The sequence below is a fragment of the Microtus ochrogaster genome, linkage group LG4, assembly GCF_000317375.1.
Source record: "Microtus ochrogaster isolate Prairie Vole_2 linkage group LG4, MicOch1.0, whole genome shotgun sequence".
In the NCBI taxonomy this organism is placed as follows: Eukaryota; Metazoa; Chordata; class Mammalia; order Rodentia; family Cricetidae; genus Microtus; species Microtus ochrogaster.
The window spans coordinates 31,524,967-31,539,048 of NC_022030.1; the positions used below are offsets into that span (position 1 = coordinate 31,524,967).

At 36.1% G+C, this 14,082-nt stretch overlaps 1 protein-coding gene across 1 annotated transcript in view; it reads left to right on the forward strand.

The window, feature by feature from the left end:
* LOC102002495 (solute carrier organic anion transporter family member 6A1-like) overlaps positions 1 to 14,082 on the forward strand; it is a 102,727-nt gene that overhangs the window by 3,742 nt on the left and 84,903 nt on the right. The window contains exons 3-4 of the mRNA XM_005361397.2: positions 4,138 to 4,320; positions 5,478 to 5,574. Coding sequence (XP_005361454.1) covers positions 4,138 to 4,320; positions 5,478 to 5,574 — 280 coding nt within the window. The remainder of the gene's footprint in view (positions 1 to 4,137; positions 4,321 to 5,477; positions 5,575 to 14,082) is intronic.

Consider the following 14,082-nt stretch of genomic DNA (forward strand, 5'->3'; position numbering starts at 1 on the left):
ACACACAGAGAGAGAGAGAGAGAGAGAGAGAGAGAGAGAGAGAGAGAGAGAGAGCTTTTGTATTTGTTTGTTTTATCTACCTCTATTCTCATTGCTATGTTTCCTGATTTTCCTGCTCTTCCTTTTGTGTACATTCTTTATTAGATAGATACTTGGTCCATCTTCCATTGAGAGTTCCCTGAACCTCTTTGGTTTATCCACACGTTTTAATTTCTATTCTGTTTTCTTCTCCATTATTCCATCTGTTATCTACAGAGATGACTGCAGTCTTCATATTCAACCTGGTGCTTCAACAGACACGTTCACCACATCTTGAAATATCTGACAGAAAATTTTTCCACAAATTCATCAAAATACTCATACCACATAGTCTACAATTGCGTTGTAGAATTTTCTATGAAGCGACCATCCACAAGTCTTTCTCAGTAGACACACTGAGCCGGGTTTAATGGTGACAGCCACGATGTTTTCAGCTTACTCAGAATGAAGGCAAACTTCTTTCACAGGGACAAGATGATAGTGACACCTTCTTTGTCTGAGTCTCATAGTTGCTATTTCCCTTCGTTTGTAGCTTGTTTTCTGTCTGTCAACATAGCATGGTAAAATCATTCAGACCTCCTCGCGTGAGTGTCCTCAGCCTTCTTCTCTCATTGTCCCTTAGGCAACACTCCATTCTAACCTTTAAAAACAATTTAGTTTTTCTCACTGAACTACTAACCTGTCCTGTCTTGCCTGGAAAATTGTGTTATAGAGAAAAATCGTCTTAATTTCTTTACACTGAAATGTTCATTGAGCCCTCAGTGACATGTTAGCATTCTTCCCTTCTTCCCCCAGTTGAAATGCAGGAGGCATCCTCTAGTGATCATTCTGTGTGCTTCTGTCTCACCCTCTGCTCCATTCCTGATCCCCTCCTCCTGCCCTCTGCAAGCCACTCTTCTCTGTCAGTTCTTACTAATGCCTCAATATGAGCAAAGTCTTTCAGTCCACTTCACAGTTTGAATGCTTTTCTAGTTTTTTAGTCTTAAATAAAACAAAATGATATCATTTCCTCCTTTCCTTTTCTGTCTTCTTACCCCTGCTACATCTTGTCTTCCTAAACACTCCCATGTTGTTGATTCTCCCCAATTCTTAAAGAATTTCTATACTTAGTCACTTTCAAATTTTTGGTCTGTTTTTCTTTGTAATTGATATAGTTTAATTGGGAAAGGAGATGGGAATCTTGTAAATTTCTTAAAACTTTCAAATGCTAATTTTGTCTTATCTGCTTGAGTGTTATGCATGTATATATATATACATGGACACATGTGTGTACCTGGTGCCTCATGAGGCCAGAGAGGCTGTCAAAACCCATAATCGGAGTTAGAGATGGTTGTGGATTGACAATTAGGTGTTGCAAACAGAATCCACGTTCTCTGGAAGGACACTCAGAATCCTTAATTGCTGAACCACCTTCTTAGCTCTAAGTTCCTCTCACTCTTAAAGAATAAATAGCGGCCATGCTACTCATCAGCCCTCTTTTTATGACCTGTTGAAATCTCCTTGTTTTCGTATGTGAGTCTTTGAAAGATCTGTACTGATTTCTTGAGGTTTTTTTTTAACCCATTTCTTTTGGGAATTTTAACATGACTTTACTCAAAATGCTGTAACAGTTATTTCTGTCTGTTCTTCAACATAACTCATGATATTTACTATAATTAAGCTTTGCATGTTACAAAATCAGAACTTTAGTCAGTATTTGTAATATTGAACAAACTCCATTTCTTGTTAGTTTCTCTTCTGAGAATTTCTATGTGTGCTACTTTTATGCTACTTATGTTATTTACAATCTTCAATTTCCTTTAATATAGAATTATTTTTATTATTATGAGTAAGAAAGATTGTATTCAATTATTAGTCAATGTGAAACACAGAAATATAATTCTTAGGAGTAGATACACTAGTAAGCTCAACTTTCTAGAGCAAGGCAGAGGTAAATGGTCTCAGGAGATGTTTTATGACTGCAAAGAACATGAAGGAATTTCTTGACTCAATTTTCCATGAAGTCAAAATGGAGTTTGATTGCCACATATTTCTTTAACTCTAAAATTATAGCTAGAGATCATGGAAAAGTGATATTTTGACTATGACTGCAATTTTACTGAGAGTTTGTATGTTGTGAAAGAGAGCAAAGATACAGAGGAAACATATAAGGGACAACTTAGTTAACAGGAACCTTCTAATAGGATTTTTATGTATTATTTGAATCACATACTAAAAATCTGGAAAGATTAGAAGAATACAAAATTAGAATGTGTGACTGTTGTATGATCAGCCCTTAATAATTCTTCCAAGGCCCACTGAACACTGAATATGAAGATGCAGGAGAATGAAAGAACTGGATGAGCTTAAGGGTGTGGGAAGTAATATTAAATGCTGGAATTAGGCATGAAATAGTTAGTGTAGTCAAATAGCTCATGGAAGATGTGAATATCTGCACAAAAATTATCCAAGATAGCGTCTGCAAACACTTTCATGGGGGGAGAAAGGAGCTCACACGTTCCCATGCGTTCTTGGACATTTATATGTAGCCATATTGTGCAGAATAAGAGCAGAGAGGGAGGGAGGGACGGAGGGAGGGAGGGAGAGAGAGAGAGAGAGAGAGAGAGAGAGAGAGAGAGAGAGAGAGAGTGGAGTCCTTGCCAAGGTGCCAGGGCCTCTGCAAAAACATATCTTCACCCATCATCCTGTAACAAATTCTCACACAGCCCATTGAATCATTTAAAAATGAAGAAGAACATGGATGTAGAAGAGATGGGTAGTGGAGAAGAGGAAACCACCGAGTGGGAGTGTGAATCAGGCAAGGAAAAGGGATGAAATTGACCAGAAACATTATATTTATGTGTGAAAATGTCATAAATAAACTAATTGAACATAGTATATATTATTATATTTCAAAAAAAGGATGAAAACATTGAATTAAACCACAATTTTAGGAACATCTTCCCATTTTCTGTAGTGTTATGTACTAGTCCATAGAAACTAAGTGAAATACCTTGTCTCTAATGTCATAGGTCATGAATGTCACTTTAATAGTTTTTCTACAGTAACATGCCAAGTATGTGTTAAATTTCACCCAAGATGGTCATAGTGGATATGGTTTGGTATAAGTTACTTAGATCCACAAGTCTACTAGCAAGTATAAATACAAAAATCTTATAATCATTTGAGTAAGAAAATGAAGACTAACATGTCATCCAAAGATTTCAAAATCTAGTGGGTAGATTACCACAAAGTAACTAAAGAAATCATTATGATGTCATATCTCTTTTTTAATGATCCTATGTGTAACCAGATGCTCTGTTGTGAACTAATGTAAACAACTTGCAAGTAGGAAAGATCTATTTTAGCTTTTCAGAGTGTTTGTCCATGGTTGCTATGCTTCACTGACTCTGAGCCCATGGTCAGGCAGAAAACTGGGAGTGTGCAAGAAAAGTCTGTTTACCTCATGTTAGGACACAAGCAGAATGAAGCTGGGAAGGGGCTAGGATAAGACATTCCCATTAGAGACCAGTGGTATTTCCCTCCCGCGGTTCTAGGACCCTCTCCTAAACATTTGGTACATGAGCTGTTAGGGAGATACTTCATATACAAACCATTTGAGGATGGATTATAAAAGCTCATGGGTCTAAAATAGGAAATTACTTAGTCAAAGTAGTGCACATGTTTTAATTTAAAGATTGCTAAGGAAAGGGCAACAGAATTAACTCAGATGATGGACTTTGACAAGTCTGGTGATCCAGGGCATTGCAAGTACTTTTATATTGGAGCCAAATATCAGAAGAACAGAATGCAAAGTACAGAAAAAATGAGCACATATGTATGAATAAATGTGTATGTATATAAGAATATCTGTGTACATGGTACCATGTGCATATAACAATCACATTGCTTCATTCATACTGTGTGCGTCTTTCTCAGTATTCCCACGTTTCCTTTGATTGTATTATTTCTCCTTAGAATATGATAATTGATTGTATGACTACACTCAATGCACAAAAATTAAGTAAAAGAAAAAGTATGGTGGTAACAACTGCAAGTTTAATTGTTCATTTAATTTTGAATTTGATTCAATAAAATGTATTTCTTATCTTTCAAAAGATTTGTGTGAAGTAACAAATGCGACAGATTGTGGGACATCTAGAATACCACACAGATCAATATGTATCTATCTCTTCATCTTCGCCCAGTGTCTTCATGGAATGACGGCGATGCCCTTTTACATCCTTGGTTTCACTTTCATTTATGAGCATACTCCCAAATTATCTACTGGCATCTATATAGGCAAGTTGGTTTTTTTTGTAATACGTACGACCCATTTTGAATATACATCAGGTTCCTGTAGGTTTTAACTGATACAGAAGTACTATTGACTCTGAGATGATACTGTACTAAGTTGTGATGACTTCTGTGCATAACTTCAAAAAATCACACACTGATCTACTTAATTTTGAGATTTAGAATACTAGAGAATCATCTAACTGTCTCTGAAAAGACATAGGAATAGAAAATACATGCACATTTATGTGGTAAAATTTTCTCTTTGTCTCCCCCTGGAAGAGAGGGGGAAGGAGGGGTTTAGGAAGGAAAAGGACAGAGAGAGAGATAGGGGAAGTCTGAGGGAGGGAATAGATAGTTGAACACAGAGTCATCTCATCTGCTTACAGTATCTTATGTAAACTCTGTCCTTAAGAAAACATTGATTCATCCCCAAATAATTTACCAAATAATCAGTAATGGAATCTGGTTCTGGTACGTCAGAACGAAGACATACTTTCAAAGAGATATCTTGGTGTCATTTTTTAAAATAAAATCTTACTTTGAACTTATGTGGAAAATGTCTCTAGTAAAATATTAAAGAAAGTACAGTCTATTTATGTTCATATTGAATATAAGTATATTTACTACTTAGTATAAAGATTAAATAATACAATTAAGTTTATAATTAAATTTTCTGAGAATCCAGTACTTGATTAGATAAGAGAATGTGCACCCAGCTGTATGTCAGGTAGTAGTCTATATGGCTCTCTGACATTGTCCTGAATATGATAAGCATTCACAATCAGACACTGTGTAAAGCAAATGACCTTTATGATAAGAACAGTTCTCCTGCAAGTAAGGTAAAGTCCCAACAGTGCAAAGTGACTGTTCCCAATGAAACAGTGACTGTGGCTCAGGACGAGCATCAACTATAAGACCCTCATCAACTCTCACATGAATTTCCCACCAGTCTCATGTACTACTAATTTTGGATTTGTTAGAATTTATATACTTTGAATATCTCTAACCCCCCTTTCACTTTCCCCTACTTTCCCCCCTCTTTTCCTACCTTCCTCTCTTAAGAAATTAAAATTAGCATGAAAAACTTTCAGATATCAAATTGTTCAGGTGTTCTGTATGATCAAGTTATAAAGCTGTTTGGTGCTGTGTTCATTTTCAAGCTATCGCTGATTCTGTACAAGTACTTGGATACGCTTTAGGTTTGGCAGTAGGAGCCGTTGGTGCTAGATCTTCTCAGAATCAAGCTTTGAATGGAGAGTAAGTTATGCTATTTGCTTTTCTATTTATTTAGTTTAGGTTGTATAGAATATTTTTGAATAGATACCATAGCTTGTAAGTAATACACATTTAATTAGTAAAAGTTTTGGAAAATGTATGTAATTGTGAGTGATGTACAGTTTTAGCATACATTTATATTTTTACTGTTTGAAATATAACTAAAACCATTACTTAAAAGTTCACTAAGGCCGGGCGGTGGTGGTGCACGCCTTTAATCCCAGCACTTGGGAGGCAGAGGCAGGCAGATCTCTGTGAGTTCGAGACCAGCCTGGTCTACAAGAGCTAGTTCCAGGACAGGCTCCAAAGCCACAGAGAAACCCTGTCTCAAAAAAACCAAAAAAAAAAGTTCACTAATGGAGCCTGGACAGATGACTCAGTGGTCAAGTGTCAGTTATTTCAGTTCCAGGAGATCTAATACCCTAAGACATGTATGCAGGTAAAAACACCAAAGCACATAAAATAAAATAATTAGTAACAAATTTAGAAAACAGTTTACTAATATTTTAAGTTTTACCTTTAAAAAACATGCCCTATACACTCAATACAATAGTAAATATTATATTTAGAATAGGTAGAAATTTTCATCTTATTTATTTTATTATTTAAGGTTTTTTTCATATAGTATATTTTGGTCATATTCTCCCCTTACACCAAATTCTTCCCAGATACTTTCCTAGCCACATTAGTTGCTTACGTTCTTTCTCTCTCATTTATTGCAAAAAATGAAACAACCCCTATATAAAAACACAAAAATTAAAATCAAAACAAACAAGCAGAAGACTTGCAAGACAAATATAAATAATAAAACAAAACAAAAATGAAAAAAAGTTTAGAAAAAAAACCTGTTCATTTTTTGTCTGTCTACTACTCCTGGTCATGAGATAAGCTATGGAATGTTGCTGTTATATACAGCGACCCTCTACTGTAGAAAACCTACTGTCCCTTTGCAAATGGCATTTATTGGAAACAGCTTCATGGTTAGGACTGGGATCCCATGTCTTTTTCCCCATCTCAATTCTGAGACCCCATCTCTGATCAGTGTAGGTCTTCTGTGTGTTGCTACAGTCCCTGAGTTCATATGTGTATCAGTCCTATTGTGTCTGGAAGGTGTTATTTCCATGGAGTCATTCATCACTTCCTGTTCTTAAAATCTTTTCACCTCCTCTTCCAAACAGAGTCCTGAGACTTGAGGCGAGGGTTTTGATGTAGGCATCCCTTTCAGAACTGAGTACTCCAAAGTCTCCCACTTTTTCCACATTATCCAGTTGTGGTCCTTTTCCACGAGAACCTTCTCTTATGTGGGCTGAACAAGTCACTGATTGACAAGTATACAAGAACGGTAGTAGTCCTTCAGCAGAATAATACAATTGGGTTTTACCCTAGGGCCATGACTTATCTTGTCTCAGGTTCTTGGGCATTTTAGCAGTATCATATGTGGGTTCCATCTTATAGAGTGAACCTTAAATCCATTCAAAAAGTTCTTGACTACTCCCAGAAACTTTGTGAAATGCTTGTACTGATACAACTTAAAGGAATGGTACTAAGGTAGGTCACAAGTTTTATAGGTTCATGATAATGATGATTATGTTTCTCCTTTGTTACATGCAGAGTACCTTCCAGCATCTTGAACACAAGTCAGTAGGGAAGGAGTGTCTCTAGTTGAGCACTAGCTCAACTTTTCCATGTTTAATGACATAAGTTAAGTGCTGTCTTTAGCAACTGGGCCTGACTCTCCAGTTGTGGAGAGCAACCAATAGCCCTGGTAATAACTTGTGGTGTATGGTGGTTTTATTGACATGCCTTTGGTAAACAGACTTAAGAAGTTTTAATTTATTTCTGGGACTTGATGGCCTAACATCTAGTTGGGGCATTGTTTCCCCAAATATTTGATGACTCTATTTTGATTTCTTTCATATATCTAAATACTTTAGGAAGCTTCTAGTGTAGTTGGTTTTTAAATGAGATTTCAAATGGCCTTTAGTGTTGGATGTTTTTTTCCCATATTTTTTTGTTTATCCATCTTCATCATTCCCTTCCCTATTTAACCCTCCCATTCTAGTTTCTTTCTTATCTGCCCATAACACTATGTTGTATTTTCCCTGTCTCAGTACGTCCTTTCCTCTCTCCTGATTCCTTAGTATATACCTAACCTCTGGGTTTTTCTTATTGAAACACATATTTCAAGTGCTCAAAATCTAACATACATATATAAAAGAAAGTATATAGTACTTGTGTTTTTGTATCTGAGTTATCTCACTCATGATGATTTTTTCTGGTTCCATACACTTATCTGCAACTTTCATAATTTTATTCTTAATAGATGAAAAATATTTAATTTTGTAAATATACAACATTTTTATTATCTGTTCATCAGTTGACATTTAGACTATTTCTGCCTTCTGACTATGATGAACACAGTAGCAATACACATAGATAAGCACACATTATTAAGGTCCTTTGGGTATATGCCTAAGAATGATAAAATTGGATTAAGGTAGATTGACTTCCAGATTCCTGAGAGAAAATCCTTTCTGATTTCCATAATGGCTGTACCGGTGTGCACTGTTGTTGTTGTCTGAGGTTTTCTGTCCTGCCCTCTTCCTGCAAACATTATGTCCCAAAGAAATCACACAGAGGTCTATCTTAGTTATAAACTAATTGGCCTATTAGCTCAGGCTTCTTATTAACTCTTATAAGTTATATTAGCCCATTATTCTAATATATGTTAGCCACATGGCTTGGTAACTTTTTCAGTGAGGCAGTCACATCTTGCTTCTTCTGTGATTGGCTCAAGACTGCTGACCAAGCTTTCCTTTTCCCAGAATTTTCCTGTTCTCCTTGACCCACCTCTACTTCCCATCTGGTTGTCCCACCTATACTTCCTGCCTGGCTACTGGCCAATCAGCATTTATTTAAAATAATAAGAATACAGACCATTGTTCCACACCACACTGTAATTAGCACGTGCTATAATTTGTTTTGTTGAACTTGACACTTTTGCAGGTATGAGATAAAGTCTCAGAGTAGTTCTTTTTTGCATTTCTTCGAGGAATATAATTGCTCAGAATTCTTTGTTTTTCAACCATTTGTGCTTCATATTTTGAGACTCTCTGATTAGATTTGTACTCCATTTTTGAATGGGGTTATATTCTTGATGATTTAGATCTATTTTTGTTTTAGTTCTCTATATATTTGTAGATATTACTATTCTATCAGACATAATTGATAAATATCTTTACTCATTCTTTTGACTGTAGTTTTGCTTGAATGATTGTGTATCCTTTGTCTTTTAGAAGCTTCTCAGCTTCATGAGATACCATTTTTATTAAAGTTGGTCTTAGTGACTTTGCTATTAGAGTACAGTTCATAAAGTCTTCTCTGGTATCAATGAGTTCAAGCATATTCCTTCCTCTCTCTTCTGTGATGGTCAGTATATGTGGTCTCATGTTGAGGTCCTTGGTTCACTTGGAGTTGAGTTTTATTTGGAGTGACAGATAGGGTCTATTTGCTGTTGTATTGAGCGGTGGGCTGCGTTCCCTCCCAGCTCCCACACTGCTAGCTTTACCTGAAATAACTACACGGAAACTGTATTCTTTTAAACACTGCTTGGCCCATTAGTTCTAGCCTCTTATTGGCTAATTCTCACATCTTGATTAGCCCTATTCTAATAATCTGTGTAGCACCACTAGCTGGTGGCTTACCAGGGAGATTCTTAACCTGAGTCTGCCTCAGAGAGGAGAATCATGGCTACTGCCTGACTCAGCTTTCTTTCTCCCAGAATTCTGTTCTGTCTACTCCACCCACCTAAGGGCTTGCCTATCAAAGGCCAAGCAGTTTCTTTATTAATTAACCAATGAAAGCAACAGATAGATGACACTCCCACATCAATTTGCATTCTTGTACATGCAATTGCTATCCAGTATTACCACCATCATTTTTGAAGATACTCTCTTTTCTTCAGTGTGTATTTTTGGTTTCTTAGTAAAAATTCCAGAGTGGGTACCTGTGTGGTTCTTCAATTTGACCCATTTTATTAGTGTGTCTGTGATTTAACGAATACAATGCTGCTTACTATATTACTCTACAACTTTCATACAATTAACAATTGGAGATGGTGATATATTCACCAATTCTTTTACTATTCTGGATCATCTTACTCTCTCTCTCTCTCTCTCTCTCTCTCTCTCTCTCTCTCTCTCTGTGTGTGTGTGTTTGCATATGAAACTGAAGTTATTTTTTAATTGCAAAGAATTGTTTTGGAATTTTGATGTGGTTTTGCCAAATCTGCTGTTTGCTTTTTGTAGGACAACCATTTTGGTACAATGATCATTAATCTTAATCCATGAGCATGGGAGGTCACATCTTCTGACATTTCTCAATGTATTAAGATTTAATATACATTTTTTTACTCACTTGTTTTAACAGAGCTCAAGATATTTTTGTGAGGCTATTTAAAAAGTGTAGCCTCCCTATTTCTTTCTCAGTCTGTTCATCATTTGCAATTAGGAAGGCTACTGAATGTTGCATGTTTATTTTATATCCTGTTTCTTTGATGAAAGTATTTATAGCCTATTGTATTTTCTTGGTGGAGTCCTTAAGGTCTTTTATTCATAGAATCATTTAATTTCCAAATAAAGATAGTTTTGTAGCATGATTTATAAAAACTCAGAGACAGATATTGAGGTTGAACCTGAAGGTCAAAAAAGCAAAACAGCCAGCCACTGGCTCTTACCTCTACTTCAGTCTGAAATGGCAATCATGCCCCCAGGAATCTCAGAATGAGAAGCTGTCTGGGAAATGTCTCTTCCTGTCTTATTTTCCTCTCTAGTGCTGGGATCAAAGGTAAGTACCAATGCTGTTATGTTTCTATGGCAAACTAGTGTGACTACCGGGATTAAAGGTGTATGTCACCACAGCCTGGTCTGTAAGGTTGAACTAAACAGCTGTTTATTCTCTGTTCTTCAGGCAATCTCCATTTATTAAAATAAAAGTGAAATATCACTACACAGGTTGAATTTTTCCTTTTCAATTTGTATCTCCTTGATCTCATTCAGTTGTCTTACTATTATAGGTTGTACTTCAGGTACTACAATGGGTAGATGTAGAGACAGTTCTTTGTTCATGTACTTAATTTTAAAGCAATGCTTTGAGTTTCACCCAAAGTAGGTTGATGTTGGCTGTGAACTTAATGTAAATCACCTTTGTTATGTTTAGGTTGTCTCTTATATGTCTAGTTTCCCTAGGGTTTTTATCATAAAGTGTTGTTGCATTTTGTCAACCGCCCTTCTTTAGCTAATGATATAATCCTGTGGATTTTGTCTTTTAGTCTATGTGGCTAACTATATTTACTGATGTAATTATGTGGAACCATCTCTCCATAACTGGGACTAAGCATGCTTGGTCATGGTGGATGATCTTTTTGTGCTGCTCTTATATTCGGTTCGCAAATATTATACTGAGAATTTTTGCATCTATATATCCCTTGTCATGCTGAAAGCCTACATTCCATTAAAATAGAGTCTTGGCAACCTGAATCTAGGTTTGTATAGCCATTATATAGTAAAACTGACTATAGACTCCAAGAAAAAAAAACTATCTAGTTTAGAATTTATGAAAAGCAAGTAACAGTGATATAACGAGGATTAGAACTGGCCTGCTCCCTCAAGCCAGGATTATGACTTGACTTGCCACAACATCCTCTCAATCAATAGGCTATGAGAGCACATGAAGGAGCTTGACCAGCACCCAAAGCTAGAGGGTCTCCATCACACAGTGCAACAACAGGATGCACAAGAGGAGTCCTAGTGAGGGCCTAGCATTGACAGTATAATAGAAACAAGAGGCCTCAAACCAGTCCAGTGACTCTTCGCAGTGAACTTTATGTAACTTGTAAGTAACGATGCACGGAAAAGGCAGTTTACTGTGTCACTCACTGAGTCACATTTCAGCTTCCCTGATTAGACATTTAATTTTAACCCTTTCCCCCTTTTTCCTTTTTAATTTTGTTTTATTTGGGGGGAGGTTGGAAGGGGTGGAGGGCAGATGCAAAAGGATGGGGAAGTGAATGGGATCAAGATACATGATTTAAAAGACACATAGAATAAAGAGTATTAGAAAAGTGCCAGCAAGACAGCTGGATTATTGTATGTAGATGCTAGCCATCAACCATGAAGATCTTCCCTGAAAACCCAGGTTGCACATGATAGACAGGGCAAACTCCTGAAAACTGTACTCTGACCTCCTCATGTATCATTCTGATACACTAATATGTATGTAAAATCAAAAAAAACATAACATCTTCTAAGTACTTTTTAAGAAAATCTGGAATAAATATCTACTATAGTAATATCTGAATGTTGCACACGAAGAAAAGCATTCATTGAAAATGACCTCAGTTACAAATCAAACTTAAGCAAGAGATTCTACCCACATAAAAAAGCATTGTGAATGAATTCCTGGATAAAGAATTTAAAATATTTGATTTATAGAAGCCAAGATAAGCTTTAAAGAGACACAGAGAGGGTTGAGGAAATGATTGACTCTGGAAAAACACTTGTCAGGTTTGCCACCCCGAGTTCCTTTCCCAGGAATAGTAGAACTGAAGAATTTATTCGTGTTATTCATTTTCTGACAACCACACGTGTCATGGCATGTGTTTAAAGTGCATAGTTGTCTTTTTATTTTAAAAACAATCTCATTTTGCATACTAATACCCGTTCCCCTATTTCCCTTTCTTCTACTCCCCCTATCTTCTCCCACTGCCACCTACTAGTTGTCTTTCTACAATCAAGCATTGGCATTTATTAGAAATACTTACATGTTCTGGCCAGGCTCATCCTACAATGACTGACTATGAATGGAAGGTCTGTAGTTTTTTCAGTCCATGAAACTGGGTGTCCTAGTTGGTCTTCAGTATATACTGGAATTCCAAAGAATTGGGCTCTAATGCCAGTGAAGGAACAGATTGCTGGTGAGGACCAGAGTAATCAGGCAAAGGACATGGGTGTCCAGGAGGAAGTCTGAGCACTCACTGTCAGAACATGAGTTAAGAATTCAGTTATTCAGTTCTTAATGAAATACAAATGAACAATAAAGATTTGAAAAATATTTGACAAGCTTCCCCATTAGTGAATTGCGAATTAAACCTGCACTGAAATTTCATCTCAACTTTATCAGAACAGCTGTCATCAAGAGCATAAATGCCCACGAGGATGTGGGGAAAGAAAAACTTTTATTCACTGCTGGTAGGAACATAAACTTGTTTAGTTAATGTGCATGTTCCTCAAAACAATTTCAGAAAATAAGGGGTTTGAAAGATGTCATAACAGTTATTAAGAACACATACTACATCTTCTAATGCTGTGAATAATGCCCCTGGAATTTGATGATTGCATTGCATCTACAGAACTCTTTTGTTCTGTTTATATAAAAATATGCCATTTTTATAATGTTAATTCTCTGAACTAGTGTATATGAAGGTCAATCTAACTAATTTATTTTATTTTTTCTCAATGTCTTGATGGTTTTCTACCTTCTAGAGTTTTGTGTACTTCACCATAGTGTTTTTTCTTTTCTTTTTAACCTTCATCAGTTCCTTTATGTTTTGATACGGTTATGAAAGAGGTTATTTTCCTGATTTCTCTGTGTATGCTTCACATTGGTTATAGGAAATTCAAAATTATCATACACAATATTCCATTCTACTGCTCTGCCAAAAGCATTTATAATAATCTCTCAAGAATCTTTAGGGTATTTTAAGTATAGAATCTTATCATCTTTAAGTAAATTTGTATTTTCCCTTCCTATGTATGACATCTTTCTATTTTATTTCTCTGCTCAGCTGCTTGGATGAAGACTGTAGTTGCTTTCTTGAGAAAGGGTGCAGAGAGTAGATACTCAATGTACATTCTCAGCTGTAGAGGAAAGGCTTTCAGATGGCCCTTGCTTAGCACTGTGCTGACTGTAGTCATGGCTTACATCCTTTATTATACTCATGTCTACATGATTCTTCTAATAGTACTGCCTTTGGAGTTTTACTCTGAAGAGGGGTTGAGTTTTTATCGTGGTGTTTTTTAAATAACCATTGTTATGGTTATGTGAATTTTTCATCTTTGATTCTATTTTAAACTCTTTCTAACAATTATTGGTAACAAGGAATTTTATAATTAAATAACCTTATAGTTACAGCTTTTCTTCTATTATAGTCTAGCCTATCCCATGACATATTTTCTTCATCTCTTTGTTAATATCACTTTTTTATTTTGTTTCTCTGAGACAAGCTTTGGTGCCTATCCTGGAACTAGCTCTTGTAGATCAGGCTGATCTTGAACTCACAGAAATCTGCCTGCCTCTGCCTCCTAAGTGCTGGTCTTAAAGAAGTGTGCTAACACCGCCTGGCTTAAAATCATATTTTTTTAATATTTAAAATTTTATAATCTATAAGCACACACACATGCACACACACACACACACACACACACACACACA